Source organism: Xyrauchen texanus, chromosome 30 (assembly GCF_025860055.1).
Source record: "Xyrauchen texanus isolate HMW12.3.18 chromosome 30, RBS_HiC_50CHRs, whole genome shotgun sequence".
In the NCBI taxonomy this organism is placed as follows: domain Eukaryota; kingdom Metazoa; phylum Chordata; class Actinopteri; order Cypriniformes; family Catostomidae; genus Xyrauchen; species Xyrauchen texanus.
Window position 1 is genome coordinate 30,393,550 of NC_068305.1, and position 17,493 is coordinate 30,411,042.

The 17,493-nt window shown below is 37.8% G+C and overlaps 1 protein-coding gene across 3 annotated transcripts; it reads right to left on the minus strand.

The window, feature by feature from the left end:
* Positions 1–3,154: 3,154 nt before the first annotated feature.
* LOC127624156 (zinc finger protein 395-like) lies at positions 3,155–13,543 on the minus strand. Of its 3 annotated transcripts, none has more exons than XM_052098842.1 (10): positions 13,374–13,543; positions 10,645–10,774; positions 10,403–10,551; positions 9,523–9,629; positions 8,192–8,391; positions 7,979–8,079; positions 5,881–6,094; positions 5,603–5,689; positions 5,318–5,436; positions 3,155–4,075 (listed from the first exon to the last, which is right to left on the minus strand). In XM_052098842.1, the coding sequence occupies exons 2-10, from the start codon at positions 10,711–10,713 to the stop codon at positions 3,964–3,966; spliced, it is 1,158 nt and encodes a 385-aa protein (XP_051954802.1). In that variant the 5' UTR covers positions 10,714–10,774; positions 13,374–13,543; the 3' UTR covers positions 3,155–3,963. The 3 variants fall into 3 exon arrangements, with proteins under 3 accessions (XP_051954802.1, XP_051954800.1, XP_051954801.1); XM_052098840.1 differs by having other exon boundaries at positions 5,881–6,097; positions 13,374–13,541; XM_052098841.1 differs by lacking the exon at positions 13,374–13,543 and adding an exon at positions 11,008–11,107 and having other exon boundaries at positions 5,881–6,097.
* Between the last annotated feature and the right edge of the window lie 3,950 nt (positions 13,544–17,493).

Genomic DNA, 17,493 nt, shown 5'->3' on the forward strand with positions numbered 1-17,493 from the left:
TGATGAAATAAATAAAAGCTGAAAGTTTTCTACGATTAAATGTCAGGAATTAAACTGAGTTTAAATGTATTTGGCCAAGGTGTATGTAAACGTCTGACTTCAACTGTACAACAGAAGAGAATGGGCAAATTTTTGGAGGTTCTTAAGGCAGAAATGTGAAGCTTTTAATTTTTATAACAGCCCTTACATTAATTCTTCTGTTAAAACTCATGTATTATTTGAGCTGTAAAGTCATAATTTTGACAGTTTGTTTAGGGCTTATTGACATTACATCGTCTTGGCAACTAAGTTGAAAAATTGGCTATAACTTAACATAAAAGGTTAGTAAGTGATTTTGTTAAATTAAAATCATGTTAACAAGCATATTGTTCATATCTTGTGGCTATACTTTTGAAACAGTGAATATTTTAACATTTACAGTTTGACCCCATTCACTTTCATTGTCTATACAGGACATCAGGGGCGTTGCTAGGATCTTGATACATTGGGGGCTTAGCCCAGTCCCCACCACCCACCCACACCCGCCCGCCTGCCCGCTTTTGGTAACTACTTCTTCTACTCATAGGCTCATAATAATAAGCAATAATAATATAAATGGGGGGTCTGGGGGACCTCCCCCAGGAAATGTTGGCCATTAAACACTTCATTTCCTGCATTCAGGTGCATTTTTTTTAGCATTTTAAATGATAGGTAAAAAGACAGAATGCTTTATTTGTAGAACTGTAACAGCTATTCACAGAAACACAAATAAATAATACATGAATATTAAATAATTAATAATGTATCCTGAATTTTACTTGTAACATTGGATAATGGGAAAAGGTAGAGGTGACTTGTTGAGTCAGTGACATGAATCTAATTATCTATTAATCTAACCAAATTAACCTCAAAAACATGAAGTTTAGTACTGTTTTCCGAGCTCATTCACTTTGGGATTGTAGCCGAGGCCGTTTGCTGGCCTCAGGAGGTGGAGGACTGCCGTCTTGACGGCGCTTAAAAAATTGCCGGATATCCATTTTTACATTAGACGTTTGGGCTAGTGAGTGACGGATGAATCTTGATGCAGTCTGCTGCTTCCTGCTGATTGGTCAACAAGACAGCACGCTGTATATAGCTGGTAGTAGTCAATATCGATGCACGCGCATGGAGCGCATTATGAAAGACTTCGTCTTAGGTTTAAACAACCTATGAAACTATTAATGAACAATATGAAACTAAAACGACATAAGCTTAATTTAAAATGGCTTAGGAACTATCTATTTAGAGGTGGATAAACGCAATTTAGAGGTGGATAAACCCACTTTGGAGGTGGGTAAACGCTATTTCCGAATTTTGGGAGGTGCGTAAACGGCGTTTATGTGCGTTTAGCCTCCACTACATCCCTGAATAACGTTAATTTACACATCGTGTTTCAATTGCCAAATCAGATGTACAGGCTACTTCATCTACATTCCTCACGAGAAACGGATTATGGCTCACAAAATGGATTAGCTATAGGCGAAATAGTAAGGTCCCACGTACTTTATATATACAGTACATGTTCTGCATTAATACCACAGTGAGTAACTTACAGGGCTAGTAAGTTAGACCAGGGTTTGCTTAAGAGCCTTCACCGACCTGAGCTTAATGATGAGGGAACGGCGCCAGTAGATAACTCTTCTTGCCTCCCTCGTATCGTTCATGACTCCTTATTTTACTTTTTAAAAAGTGTCTAATGTCCATAATAGCTACCACCAGAAGCCACAAACAACAATGACAGTCAAGCCCTAAAGCTGTAAGTTAACCGATGACGCTTTCAGGCTCTCTCCTCTGGTGCGCACTCTAAATACAAGCATTCTGTAACCATAGTAACTTTGATCTGCTTGAACACATTTTTATCGTCTTTAATACATGATTCCGAAGGATAGATTAAAATACCCGGTACATTTTTTTAAATAAATACAAAATTATTAAAAAATAATAATAATTATCAATAAATTCAATTTTTTGAGATCCGGGGCTATAAAAAAAAACATAAAGAAGCCCCGGATGCCCATGTCTAACCACGCGCCTGCAGGACATGAGCAAGAGGGCCGCTTCTAGCTATAAGTGGTATAAACGGCCACATGGGTCTCCCGAGCCACCAGGGAGCCCTGCAAAGCAAGATCATTTTTGTATTTTTCTATATACTAAAAGCTGTGAGTAAGACTCATGCAGCTGTTATGGCTCTATCACACAGTTATAAAGGGCCCCCTAGTGGCCTGAGAGGGAAGGGAGAATGTAACAGCAAGGAAAGAATTGTAGCTAAAGCTGACCAGAAAGTGCATGCTCAAGGGGTTTTTATGTCATCATGAAGTGCACCTACAATTAAATTATTGTTAAATATTAGCATTTTTTTTTAAATAAATATATTCCAATTTTAAGATAATATATTCAAATTTGTTGAAGACTGCATTGTGGTGTCATAATTGGGTGGGCATTTGGAGGGCTAGGGGTTGTTGGGGTTCGATGGGGGGCCTCCAAGTAGGATTTAGCTTAGAGCCCCCATATGCTTAGAAAAGGCCCTGGCAAACGATGTCGCATCGCAGCTGCTTGAGGATGTATACACGCATTGAAACGAATGTTTTAAACTGTTTGACTTGTTTGCAGAAGTAGCGCCTGCAGCACAAAATGCTCGTTTACTGCGACGTATCTTTTGGCTTTCAGTGCAGACAGCATCATTATTTATAATAGGAGTGATTTGCTTTTGTCACGCTGTCCCGCTTGCGTCTGGTGTAGACACAGATTTTTTTAGGTTTTTTCAAGACAGGAGGGCAAGTAAAATTTTTGTGGTAATCAGTACAATGCCACAAATGCTGTTTCTTTGAGCTGAACTTGTACCGAACCCAGAATATTCCTTTAAAACCACCAACATGTAAAAAATGAGCAGATAGTCTTTAAGTGTACTTTTGCAGTATTCTACATTTACATGCTATATTGTATCTGTGTAAACATTTTGGCTTTGTGAATAATGTTAATTTCAAACTCATTCTTCAAGCATTTTTGGAAAGCGAGTTTTTCTTTTAATCCTTTCCACTTGTACATGAACTGCACATAAAAGGCCAATAAAATAATTTGAAGATTGTTCATTATTTGTCATGCACAAATAACAAGCCTTAGAAAGTTGCATATTTTATCTTGTGTCTTTTTAATAATACGTAACAATATCTCTCTTTTTTTCAATATGGTGTTACACTTTCAAATCATTTAGATGTTCCCTAGGTTATGATCCAGTATTGTACATGTAAGACTTTAACACTGTTTGGAAGGATGACAAGAAACTTATAAAAGGAGCAAGCCCAAACTGTTCTCAGGGCAGTGTTCAGTCAAACTCCCTTTAGCTTTGCAATAGCACTTTGGTATTCAATCAAAAGTTTATAGCTGCACTTTTATCTCCATCATCAACACACTCTAGCCACTATAATGGCTAACATCGGTCTCATGTTTCACTCAACACCACTTTAGCTTTATATCTGGCAGTTTAGATTGATTAGGAAGCGCTATGGCAAAACAACCTTAGTCAAACCCTGCAAAACTTAAAGTTGTGACTAAATTATTAGTAAATACATAAAAATAAAAAAAAAAGACAAAACATGACATTACACCGTTTCAGCTTCCAGGCTAACAAAACAGCAATACACTGTCCACAGTATACAAATAAATCACTTAAATATCTCAGGTGTGTATGTAGTGCAGGACTGGGGCAGCTAAAAACCTTTTTCAGATTCTGGGTTACACTTTAGTCTTTAGGAGGGGTTGGAATCACACATTCTCGACAACTAGTACCAGCGCTCACTTTGTGGAAAACATAACAAAAACACTTGACTCCGGTAGGAAAGAAAAGGTAGAAAAGTGAAAATAGGGATCCTCTACAGTGCAGAAATTGTTGGAGGAAGAAAAGATAATGGAGATTCTTCCTTGTCTCATTAAGTCTTGTTTTTTTTTTTAGTCTGGGAATCGTTGGCATGCTTTCTTCCAACGACAAGCAGTGCACCACTGGTCCCTGCGTTCCACTCCGTACACTTTTCGGCACTTTTTGGCCTCACCTCGGCCCTTTCTAATGACACACAAAAAGAATGAGTACACAGTAAATGTGAAACTATGCAGTTGTACATTCTGGTCTAGTGCCTTATCTCTCTTGCACTCGATAACTTTTTGTTTGTGTCATCGTGGACTTAAAGTGACACCTAGTGGTCTGGATGCAGCATCATTCAAAATCAATAGTTCTCAGTTCCAGATGCCATTGTAGAAATTCACAATCCATAATAATTTAGGATTAATTTAATCCAAGCGTTAAGTGTCCAATAGCAAGCTGGTCACCAGTGTTGGATGTAATGTATTACTAAGTAATTAATTCCTGTAATTAAATTACATTTTTATAAATAAATAAAAAAGGTAAGGTATTACTCTTAATTTTTCAGTAATTGAATTAGTTACTTCAGATGCAATTGCGTTAAATACTGTATAGACTATAGAGCAATTCTATATAAACAATAGTGAATTTAAAATCGAAATTTAAAGTCTAATGTTAAAATATATGTTTTCTAATTTAAAGCTGCCCCCTTATATTCTTTGGCCAGTTCATGAATAATTTATACATTTTAAATGATTTATTTTAAAGAATTGAAAGAACAGTTTTATGTTTATCCATGTATTTTTCATCTAGTCAAGGTTGATAAGGGTTTTAGAAAGTAATAAGTAATTAAATTATTTTTCGTACAGAGTAATTAGTACAGTAATCTAATTACACTGTTGATATAATTAGCAGTTAGTTATTAATTGCCTTTTTTTAAAGAATAATTTACCCAACACTACTGGTTACGGAGTTTAAGCGAATATTCAGCTGGTCATGTGATTCAAATGGCATTCCCCATGAGGGCACCCCTGCCCCATGTAGAATAAAACAGCTTTTAAAAGGTAACTGACATGACTAAAGTCCTCATCTCATGTAAGTGCTCATGACCTTTTGAATGAGAAAAATAATTACTGAGTGCACCTTTAAAATTACTTTTGTTGGTGTAACCTAATGGGAGTCAGCTTGATTCTGTCATTCATTCAATTTTTTTACATAAAACCAATTAAGTTACCTGGACTTGATACCACATGAAGCCCATTTTAATTTATGGCTCAACAATTTTACATTATGTTTTACAATGTAGGAGATACAATATTAATTTCAATAAAGCATATCGTGCTTATAGTAAAATGTGATTAACATATTCTATTACTTTGATTGAATGCTTATTTGTTAACAACAAAGGACATAATTCAGCTTAGTAGGTCAATGGCAGTCTAATACCTGAAAGAACAGTGCCCTCTGGAGGGAGATTCACTCATGGCCTGTGATCTGGTGGGGGTGCTGTTACGCTGTAGCCACTGCTCTCCAACACTCACTGACCGGCTGCGAGATGCTGGAATCTACAATGGAAAGGTCAACATTACAGCTGTATGATCAAAGACATTCCATTTGGGGAAAAAACAGCGAGACCCAGGTAACAAAGGACTAACACAGTACAGAAAGGGCAGTCACAAATTGATGCTGTCTTGCACTGGAAACCAACGGCTTTTACAGAGATAGACCAACCTGAGGTTTCTGGACATCACCAGGCGGAGTCCAGCTACAAAAGGTGGGTGAGCCTGGAGAGACTGAGATCTGAATGGGTGTGCAGGCCTACAAGAACAAACAAAAAAAAAGGAACTCTTTAACTAAAAACACAGAATTAACAGCAAAAAAAGTCATTTTAGCAAATACAGATTATGCATGTGGCAATCCTGATCACATCTACATTATTAAAACAACATGAATGAGTCTGTTTCACTTGTAACTGCATAACTACCATGTTTAAAAAGTCAGACCTTTACCTGATAGAGATGTTCAGTGTGAATCTGCCACACACTGCTTGGAGCTGATTGGCTGAGAGGGCTTGACTGGACTGGGGTGGATTGGCTTTGTGCAGACCCACAGGGAGTCCAGGCCCCGCTAGAGAATGAGGGAGAAGGAGAAGAAGCATCCTCATCTTCAGAGGAGACCTCTGTGTAGTAGAAGTCTTCCTCTCTATGAGATTGCTCTGAGCCCCTGCTGTTTGATAGAAAAAATATGAGGAGAAGAATAGGAACTATTATTTGTTGCTTATTTGCAGGCAAAGTAATTAATGTGAATTTAATAAGTGGTCTGCATACATGGGAATGCCATCATTCCTGTATAAATATCATCTCAGGTGGAAATCTCAAAACGTTGGTTGAGAGAAAACCCAGAGTGTGCAGAACTGTAATAGGGTGACTAAGGGTAGCTAACGTACGAGGTATTTGTTAAACATTTTGGTCACCAATACATCATTTGTGCTATTCCAATAGTTTTGCTTACTATTATTCTAAAATATGGAAAATATTAGGAGTAGGATTTTTCAAACGTTTGACTGGTAGTGTATATCATTCAGCTACATCACATACCAAACACTGAGAGAAAATTATTAAAGCATCATTCCAGGTTTAATGCAAGTTAAGCTCAGTTGACTGCATTTGTCGCATTATGTCGATTACCACAAAAAATTATTTGGACTTTTTAGGGGAGGACCCGGGTAGCTCAGTGGTAAAGACGCTGGTTTGAATCCCAGGGCGTACTGAGTGACTCCAGCCCGGGTCTCCAGCCTGGGCATCCAAATTGGCCCAGTTGCTAGGGAGGGTAGAGTCACACGGGCTAACCTCCTCGTGATAGCTATAAGGTGGTTTGCTCTCGGTGGGGCACGTGGTGAGTTGGCCGTGGTTGCCGCAGAGTGGGTAGCGTGAAGCCTCCACACGTGCTGTGTGCGCCCAGCGAGCCACGTGATAAGATGTGTGAGTAGACAGTCTCAGACACGGAGGCAGCTGGGATCTCTGCTACCCCGGACTGAGGTGAATCACTGTGCAACCATGAGGACTTAGTGTGTACATTGGGAATTGGACATTCCAAAAATTGGGAGAATAAAACAAAAAACAAATCGAGGTTACAATGAGACACTTACAATGAAAGTGAATGTGGCCAGTTTCTGGAGGGTTTAAAAAGGCAGAAATGTGAAGCTTTTAATTTCATAAATGCACTTACGTGAAACGTTCTGTTAGAATTATTAATTATTTTAGCTGTAAAGTTAAGGCATTACGTCGTCATGGCAACAAAGTTGTAAAATTAGATATATCTTTACAAAGAAAAAAGGTTAATAAACAATTTTATCATGGGGCCTGTGTAGCTCAGAGAGTATTGATGCTGACTATCACCCCCGGAGACGCGAGTTTGAATCCAGGGTATACTGAGTAACTCCAGCCAGGTCTTTTAAGCAACTAAATAGGCCCGGTTGCTAGGGAGGGTAGAGTCACATGTGGTAACCTCCTCATGGTCACGATTAGTGGTTCTCACTCTCAATGGGGTGCGTGGACTGCGGAGAGAGGCATGAGCCTCCACATGCTGTGAGTCTCCGCGGTGTCATGCACAATTAGCCACGTGATAAGATGTGTGAATTGACTGTCTTACAAGCGGCATCAAATGAGACTTGTCCTCCGCCACCCAGATTGAGGCGAATAACTGCACCACCATGTGGACCTACTAAGTAGTGGGAATTGGACATTCCAAATTGGGGAGAAAAGGGGATAAAATATTTTTTAAAAAGCAATTCACACTAAAATCATGTTGATACAAATTGCTTACATCTTTTGACAATACTTTAGAAAAAGTTCAAATGGACTGGCCCCATTCACTTCCATTGTTAGAACCTCATTTTAAACCAGATTGTTGCCTTTTTGTTTTTAAGAAAAGAATGGACAAGTCTAAATTCATTTTTCAGTTAATCAATATTATGCCACAAATGCTATTGATTGAGATGAACTTGTATTGAGCACAGAATATTCATTTAAAGATGCATCGTCATATCATTCCGTTCCATTCGCAGTTGTTCAGTTGTATGATGTTGGTATGTGCAGACAAACTCACCCCAGGTGAAGAATGCGAATGTGTCTTTTCATTCCAAATCGTGATGTTAGCACTTTCCCACAGCCAGGCCACAGACACCTATATGCTCCCCTGCTCAAGCTCTGAGAGGGACAGAGAAAAAGAGTGTGACTTAGACATACGTCATTTTTTTTAAAACATCAGCTCAAAACACTGACCCTCAGGTTCAGCAACCTGACAAGTCGTCATTCTCACCTTGCACCTCCTGGCCTCCAGCTCCTCACATGCAGCTTGGTCCATTTCCATGTGCAGTCCCTCATCTATTGGTTGGCCCGGGCTTCTGTCCATCTCAGTGACCGATGGAGAGGGAGCTGGACTTACACTGCCATGGTCCCAGCTCCAGTAACCGCTACTACCACTGTCAGACAGCTCACCTCCACCACACTCCATGTCCCCTAGAGCCACAGGCAAAGCACACAGAAAGTGAGAATAACATGGATAAACAAGTTCCTAATGAAAATGTTTAAAGAAGCGCTCTCTCTGGTCGTATAGTGGTGCGTAGATCAGTTTTGGTCAATTAGTTAAAAAAGTGGATGTTGATCTGCTTTATACTTTTTATTAGAATCCACTTGGGGACGAAAACCACAAACATTTCAGCATTAGTTCTTCCTCGCTGATAAATTAATTACCTATTTGCAAAACATAGCACTAATAAACCCTGTAATCCGGTAAATGCTGTAACGCTGGTAAATCCCTGATTGTCACACACTCATGTTAGCATGTACAATTTTTTGTCTTGTGGCTATACTTCTAAAAAATATGGTATTTTAACATTATTGGACTGGCCCCGTATACTTAGCTGAATAGACAACTATAGGATGCTCCCTTGCTCCCTATTTAGTGAATGACTTAACCTCCAGTGTGCTGTCTGTCCGCACTGGTATCAAAACAGTTTGAAATGCATTTTATTTTCATCCTAACTCCATATAAAGCCTGCAAGAGCAAAAATGTTTAGCTTTTGGATGAACCCATTGATTTTGATTGTGATAATGCATATTAAATATAGGATTTCTATGGAAAAGTGTTTAGCAAGGTGGCGTTTCGCAATAAATAACACATTTTTTTAAAATGGCATATTGGATGAAACTAGAAACTCTTTTGACTAAAACAGGTTTCAATGTAAAAACTAATTTAGGTTACTTAGTTTTGTTTGCATTTCTCCCAAAGACAAACTCTGCTGTGTTCGGAGCCATGTTGTTTTGTCACATTACGAACTAAGATCAGTCAGTTTAAATATATTTTAATTATGTGCTGTGTATAGCGAAGTCAAAATACAATGTACACGCATGTGTCGGCGGGGTTGCACAAGGTTATGCAACAAATACTCTCGACTGAGCTTAACTTGTATTGAACCAAGAACATTCCTTTAATAAGTAAATAAATATTCAGTAAAATGTTATTTATAAAGTTTATATAAAGAAATTGATTTAAAACAAACTGGCCGTCTCACTTTTTTTTTAAGCATACACTGCTAAGTTTTGGTGTCTGTTTATTTAGATCTAGTTTCCAAAAGAAGCTCAGCTCACCTGGGAGGAGGTCTCTCTGTGGGGGGCTTTGGACCACTGGACTGCAGGACAGACTTGTGAGCACCATTGCAGCCATGATCTCATCCATCTCCACTGACTCGGGACTCCTATAATATGGCATGGAGGAATGCTTTTATAAACACTATATTACACAACAGTTTGGATTATAGGTTCACAAATCATGTACATATGGCATACAAAAAACATATTTCATATTAAAAAAATATCATACGGTTAACTCATCTATAAACATAACATACATTTTCAACAGAGGCCAGTTAATTTAATTCTGCTTAAGTAGAGGGGCCTAGGTAGCTCAGCGAGTATTGCCACTGACTACCACCCCTGGAGTCGTGAGTTTGAATCAAGGGTGTGTTGAGTGACTCCAGCCTGGTCTCCTAAGCAACCAAATTGGCCCGGTTGTTAGGGAGGGTAGAGTCACATGGTGTAACCTCCTCGTGATCACTATTAGTGGTTCTCGCTCTCAATGGGGCACGTGGTAAGTTGTGCGTGGATCGCGGAGAGTAGCATGAGCCACCACATGCTGGGAGTCTCTGTGGTTTCATGCTCAACGAGCCACATGATAAGATGCACAGATTGACTGTCTCAAAAGCAGAGGCAACTGGGACTTTTTCTCCGCTACCCAGATTGAGGTGAGTAACCGCGCCACCACGAGGACCTACGAAGTAGTGGGAATTGGGCATTCCAATTTGGGGAGAAAAGGGGATTAAAAAATAAATAAATAAAATAAAAATTCTGCTTAAGTAGAACTAATCTATAATGGGAAGGGGTGTTATTGCATTATATTTAAACATTCCTGATGTGGTAACAGGCTGTGCAAGACAACCATCTAAAGGGATGATGTGGTTCTGTAAATCACCTGTTAGGTAAATCCACACCGGAAGACCGTGGGAAGGAAAGAAGCTTTGCTTGCTGTGTGTTGGCATTGGTAGACCACTCTCTCCCGGGCCCTTCATTCATCTTCTGTCCACTCACCCCTTCTCCCTGACCACAGCACTGCATGTAGGTCTGTAAAGATTTGCAACAATTTCTCTCTAAATGCATCTATACATCGGTTGTTTTATTTTAAACTCAAGTAATCTGTTCTGTTGTGGTACATACCAATCCGTCCTGCCACTCTGTGCTTGTCTGTACTTCGTCCAGTCCTGCCCTGGATTCCACCGCTGCCATGCTGTGCCCTCTCAGAACTGAGACAGGCTAAACAGTCTGCTTTGGCTCTCCTCACAAAAAGCTGAAAGCAGGGTAATGCATGTTACGACCATGCATACTGGGCTATTTTTAATCTGAACATCAAAATGGCTGAAAATAACGGTCTTTGTGGCCATAAAAAAAAAGCAAAATAAATTTGCAAACAACAACAACTATTTTAAACAAAAGCACCTATTCAACATTTTAAGCTCAAATATAGACAATAAAATGTAAACAACTAAACAGGCAGTAAGGTAATATAAGAGTAAAAACTACCTTTATCGAATACACAGGACAGATTGCTGCGTTTGAACAAACAGCACACTGGAATATTGCACCATGGCTTTACTTTTTTTTTAGGGCAACACACCCCCTGACTATCAGCCTCTCAGATACTTTAATTTCGGATTTGGTACAGAAATCATGGGAGACATCAAAACCCTGTATAGGACTTCAGAACGGATTAAGATGGCACCACACTAGCAGTCTTCAAACATTTATATTTTGGCCAAGGGTGTCACACATGCGGACTGTTTTGCTGAGATCTCGCTCTCTTCAGTTGGAGGTATGACAAACCTGCCGATTAACCCTTAAATGCATCCCTCAGTTCCTCATTCCACCCCCTGTACCTCATCCGTTTTTTGGAGTTGTGCCAACACCTATTTAGTAATCCTCAATCTATCACTTACAAATAATGTAACACACACACATAAATAAGCCAAAATTGTGTATATATATATATATATATATATATATATATATATATATATATATATATATACAAAATGTATAATGGTTACGTACCAAAAGTGTTTAGGGTTATTAAAGACCCAAGGTATGGAAAGGTTATTTTTTTGCACTTCCATGAGTTAAATTTTGTATGATTATTTAATATCTATATTTAAGTTTACTATCACATGATATCTATTTCTTTGTTTTATTACAAGATAAATTAGAACTATATTCATACAAAAAAAATACAATATTAAGTTGACTTTCTGTGCAACAATTAGTTATCAACAATGGTGAATTATCAGTATTCAATATGCATATACACATACATTTTATACATGCAATTTCTTACTCAATGTGGCACTGATGTTTCAGTGATTGACTTGATTTACATTTGACATTGCTATTTGACAAAGAAACAACATCTAAATAAACTATAAAAGTACAACATATGAACAGTATGATATGACTATTACGATTTGGGTGTACTACTGAAATAATACAAGATGTGGATATATTTAGACTCAATAAGTAGCTGAGAAAACACATATGTGGAACTAATGGTTTTTTACATCCATTTTTGATAGATACAAGTGCCGGATCTCTAAAGGCTCAAATCTGTTAAGAGTGTTTTTGGAAAATTACCAAGTAATTAAGAATGTTAAGAATAGTGGAGGGGTGACAGTCAAACCAACTCACCACAAGTGGGTTTAAAAAGTGAGACTCAGCACAGCGACTAGAACAGAATGCGGGTGTCCCGAGACACGTACTTCAAGTTACAAGTCTTACTAGGGGCCATACACACCGAACTCATATTTTTAACAGTTGGAGTTCCGTTTACCCTGACAGTGTCTAAAAAACACAGCACTTCATTGTGAAATAGTAAAAAGAAAAAACAAACAAACAAACAAAAAAGAAAAGGAGACATAGCACTACAGTCAAAGACCAAAAACAACAGAAAAACAGTACGGATGGATGCAAAACGTACCAGTACTTGGCATGAACGGCCCCTTATTTTTAATAATCAAACATTTACATGTCTTCAGTTAATTCAGCCCCAAAAGCTTGACGTACAGGTTCGATTGAAACTTTGTTTTGTAAATACTTTCAGCCTAATGTGTTCTATCTGTGCTATTTTGTAAACTCAAAACTGTTTCAAAATCTGCCACAGAATATAATACACTATTAGGCACTCAAAGTCTAACCTATAGAAATCTAAATCATTCTGAGCTAAATTCCAAAAAAGTTCTTAATTGTATTTGGTCTTTTGTCCTGCTTTAAGGCAGGAAAAAGGCCTGATGCAGCATTTCATTTAAAAATTACTTTTAATACAATCATTTTTCTACATTGCAAGCACTGTTAAATTTCCTTTAGCAAATGCAAATCGAGCTTGTTTATTAGGAACAGCTGAATTAACATTTGTGAAATCCAGTTCCACACTTTGGCTTGGACGCTAATGGGCGTTTACATCGGGCAAAAAACAACCTTCCCACTGTAGTCGGGAAGTGTGTTCTGATTGGTCAAATCGGTTTCTCGAAAGGCACACCCACGCCGAGCAACGTGTTCGTACACGAGTTTCAGCTCGAGCCTCTGTGTTAATGTAAAAATCCAAAAGGCAAAACTGAAAATTGCAATTAAATAAAACATATTTGTGCAAATAATTATCTCAAATGTGCAGACATTATTTGCATTAAATCCACAAACAGACGTACACTAGACTACCAAACTAAGACAATTAATTTAATACAGAGAAACTGATTTTTTTTCTCCAAACAGAATAGCGGCAGGATTAAAATCAGTGCTGTACGATCTAAAAGAGTAAGTCTCTAAACATGCTCTAACCAACATAAATGGTGCTCAGTATCTGCCGTGTCGTCACCAGGAAAACCTGCGGTTTTAAGCATTTTTACCTTCAATGTTTTCGCAGGGATATGCCGCTTCCTGCTGCTCAGTCGTTCCCTATGCCGTCAGTCAGTAAGGGGGTCGTACCACGTCGTGATCGCGCAGTTACGTGCCCTCATGTTGCTCAGATATGCCGTGGACAGTATGGAGGGAACTCCGTGCCAAAACCAAACGTCCCATCGACGACCGAACGCGGGTGAACCACGTGACGAACTGACGTGACGTCAATGTCTTGAAATTAGCTTGTTTTTAACTATGTAAGGGACCAAGCTGTTGTTTAAAGACTATAAAAGGACAATACAGCCACTAGATGTAGATATTTCACATGTAAAACAATCAACCGTTTTTCCAGCATCCTGCTGTACTTCCCTCAGTAAGCATTAAGGTGTTGTAAGTAACCACCTGTCTATCCTGACTTTCTCTGATAATTTTGGATCTAAACAAGGATCTAAAGTTCTGTTTTCATTTTTAAAAGGCAACGTGTGTGTGTGAGTTTGTTTGTGCTTGAGAGTGTGTGTGTTACTTAAAGAGGGCAAACATACTGTGCATACATTCACACATACATACAAAGTCTCAATTCATGCCTTTCTATTTTTTCATATTATTTTATTATTCACACAAATATAATCTTTGTCATCATTTTTCTTTTTTTTTTTTTACTAATTTTTCATATTGTAATTTGTCAAATTGTTTAATTGTATGTTGTGTGTTATATTGTCTCACAGGTTAGAGATAAAGAGTTTCAATTTCAAGGTCGTCAATGTCATGGGACGATGTTGTGAAGAATATTCCCTTGGCATGGTATAATAACACTTGCTGAATTTGTGCTGGTCAGACAAAGTCAGACTGAGCATTGAGAAAGACACAATTAAGATTATTCTATAAACACTGCTCATTTTTACCATCACTTCGTCTCCTGCCTTCTGTATTGCCCCCTGCTGATTCTTGGGCTGGTAAGAGAGTGAGTTAACATAACAAGCTGTTGATGTTGACTGGTTTTGGATATTAGACAGAACTCTGATATATGGATATCTTCTGACGGAGAGAGAGGTCTTGTGAACATTGGCTCTAACATGCATTGTCACTGCCTCATGTTTTCATATTCTAAGCATATAATTGAAAACTGTACATGGCATCACATCCCTGTCTATAGGTTATATACAGAGGCGATGGGTGAACGAATTGTAGGGTAATGGTCCTTAAAATAAAAAAAAATACATTTAAAACAAATACATATTTCCATCTGAATCCATACATTAATTTCAAGATTTTCAAATGGCAGGTACTGCCTACTGTACAATGATCACACTCCAAATAAATAAATGGTTGATTATTGTTATTTGGTACACAGACACCAGTTTTCATATTGACAAATATACATCTCAAATGTCTATCAATCCATCATTCTTTATTCAGTCTCATTATTAGGGCTGGTATCGCAAGGCACCTCATGATATGATACGTATCACCATACATATGCCACGATTCGATATATCACTAGACATCACAATATCATGATTACATTTAGTTATGATTCACAAGCTCTTGATTAAATTCCAATTAATTTGCGTATATTTCAGTTATAATGTTGATATTTGCTCATATATGAAAGAAATGAGGAATGTTGGACATTATATAAATACACAAAAATATCACAATACAATAAGAATATTGACACTGGATCAATACAATAGCATGAGAAAAAGTATCATGATATATTGATATTTGATTGTATTGGCACAGTCCTACTCATTACCCCTTTTTCCAGGAAATCTAGAGAATGTCCAAATGTTGTCATGTGCAGCTTTAAGAGAGCCTTTAGAGCCTTCTTTCACAGTTTTTTGGCCAGACTTTTTTCCCCTTTTCCTGGATCTCTTCCTTCTGAGCCTCCAAAGTTTTGTACATTTCCCCATTATCTGTTGTATATTTATGTTTCCATCATTGGTTACATATATGTAAAACTTTTCTATTCTAAGTATATATTTTATAGTCTAAAACAGGTATATAATAAATAGTTTAAAGCATTCCAAGTTTACTCTTTTATCTTTTGGGATTACACAAAAGAAGCTGCATATGGAAGTATCTTGTTTCACCAACAAAGACTCACTTTTCAAGGTTAGTTCTCTGTTTCAGTATTATTATCCTAGAGGAGTGTGCGTACAGACAGGTTAAACTTAGTAATTAATTAAGATTGCAATTGCTTTAAAATTCCCCATGCTTTAAAAACTCTAAAAGTAAATTGTAGAATAAAATATCCTTAATATTCTAAAATATCTCAAATACTAAATTATGTTAGTTCATTTCCATGTCGGCGATGTACAAACAAAGGTATGTCCAAAACGAATTAGAGTTATTTTAAATAAAATCATATGCAACACATTACATGTGCTTATGCATGGCTAACATGTGCCTATGGGGTCTGGTCGGAAGTGCGTGTAACCGATCATCTTTCCAACGTGTTGTCAAAGTGTGAAGGCATTACACGTTTGTGTTTTTCTTACCTTCATTTAACTTTGTATGCTTTTTGTATCCTTTTGTATTGTATCCTACAACTAGTCCACATTTAATAGTGGCTGATTTAGCTATTTATGTGTAGTATTATTAAATTTATATAAAGTGTAATACTGCAGCCTCTGCTTATTTATAAACAAACCATGGGAATGTTTTGATGGCTAATTTGCTCATAAATTAAATCCTGACCGGACATTTTTATCATCTAAACTCAAGAGGTCTGAATGAGTGAACCACGGCAATGAGCGCTCCGGACATCCCGGCTAAAACACCCACGGGAATGACCGAGCATCCATAGCATAGCACGAGATATTCCCCATTAATCTTCTTCATAAGCATTTAAAAAAAGATTTGTTTTTGGGGCCTAAAGACAAGTAATATTTTCATTAATATGAAGAATCTTCGTAGAAAGACGCTATTCATCTGAACAGAATAAAGATTACTTTAAGACTTTTTGAAATGAAAGCTCCAATTTTTACATCATAATTTTCTGTAAAGCTGCTTTGAGACAATGCATTGTGAAAAGCGCTAAACAATTAAAAATGACATGACTTAAGTTAAAGCATGGCACAGAAATGTATTAAGTAAAATGATATAGGCTGCCTATACCTAAACAGATATGAGCTATCCTCATGAATGAAGCAAGTAGGCCTACTTTGTTTCTCTCTCTCTCTCTCTCTCTCTCTCTCTCTCTCTCTCTCTCTCGCTCTCTCAATTTCAATTTAAAAGTACTTTATAGGCATGATTGTGTTTACATACAATATTGCCAAAGCATTAATACACAAAACAGATAATGATAAGACAAATAAGATTAAGATAGAATTAAAATAAGGTGCCAGGTAATGAATCAAATCAAATAAAAACTATAATAACTATATACACTATACAATATAAAATAAAATATGCATTTAACAGGACATTATAAAGATAAGAAAATAAAAGTACTGTGAATGAAGTACATTAAGGCAGTAATTGGTTTCTGAGGGTGTGCAGCTCAACTGATGCATGGTCCTCCCTCAGTAACACATCGGATCGGTTTCTGCCAAACTGGAAAACTGTGGCATGAGGTTTGAGAGTTTGTGGAGGTATCTCTCTCTCAACTCTGTAAATTTCTCACCGTGAAGGAGAAAGTGTGTCTCTGTCTCGGCCTCACCCGTGTCACAGTGAGCTCAGACTCGTTCTTCCTTTGGAAGCCATGTTTGTCTGTGTCGGCCTTTTTATGTTCAGATTGTGATCACTGAGTCTGTATTTGGTGAGGATCCGTCTCTGTTTTGGATCTCTTACAGTGTGCAGATATTCTGCCAGATTATATGTTCTGTTTAGGGCCCGATAACATTCTAGTTTGCTTTGGTTTTTACTTTCATTTTCCCAATGGTCCAAATATGAATTTTTGCTTTCTTTTATGATTTGGTTTATTCTGATCTGGTTTTGTTCAGCAGTGCTGGTCTGAAACTGGTGTTCTCTCTCTCTCTCTCTCTCTCTCTCTCACACACACACACACACACACACACACACACACACACACACACACACACGCGCGTGTAAATACATTGCATCCCAGCAGAGGCGCCAGTATGGCCGTACGAACTTAGTGTACCATGAGCGCTCCGACTGATA

Coding starts and splice junctions, on each gene's coding strand:
- LOC127624156 (XM_052098840.1), bottom strand. CDS start 10,713: ATGGCAGCGGTGGAATCCAGGGCAGGACTGGACGAAGTACAGACAAGC. Junction 9,630..10,402: donor GGTGTGGATTTACCTAACAG/GTGATTTACAGA, acceptor GCCATATTATAG/GAGTCCCGAGTCAGTGGAGA. Junction 6,098..7,978: donor ATTCGCATTCTTCACCTGGG/GTGAGTTTGTCT, acceptor TCTATCAAACAG/CAGGGGCTCAGAGCAATCTC.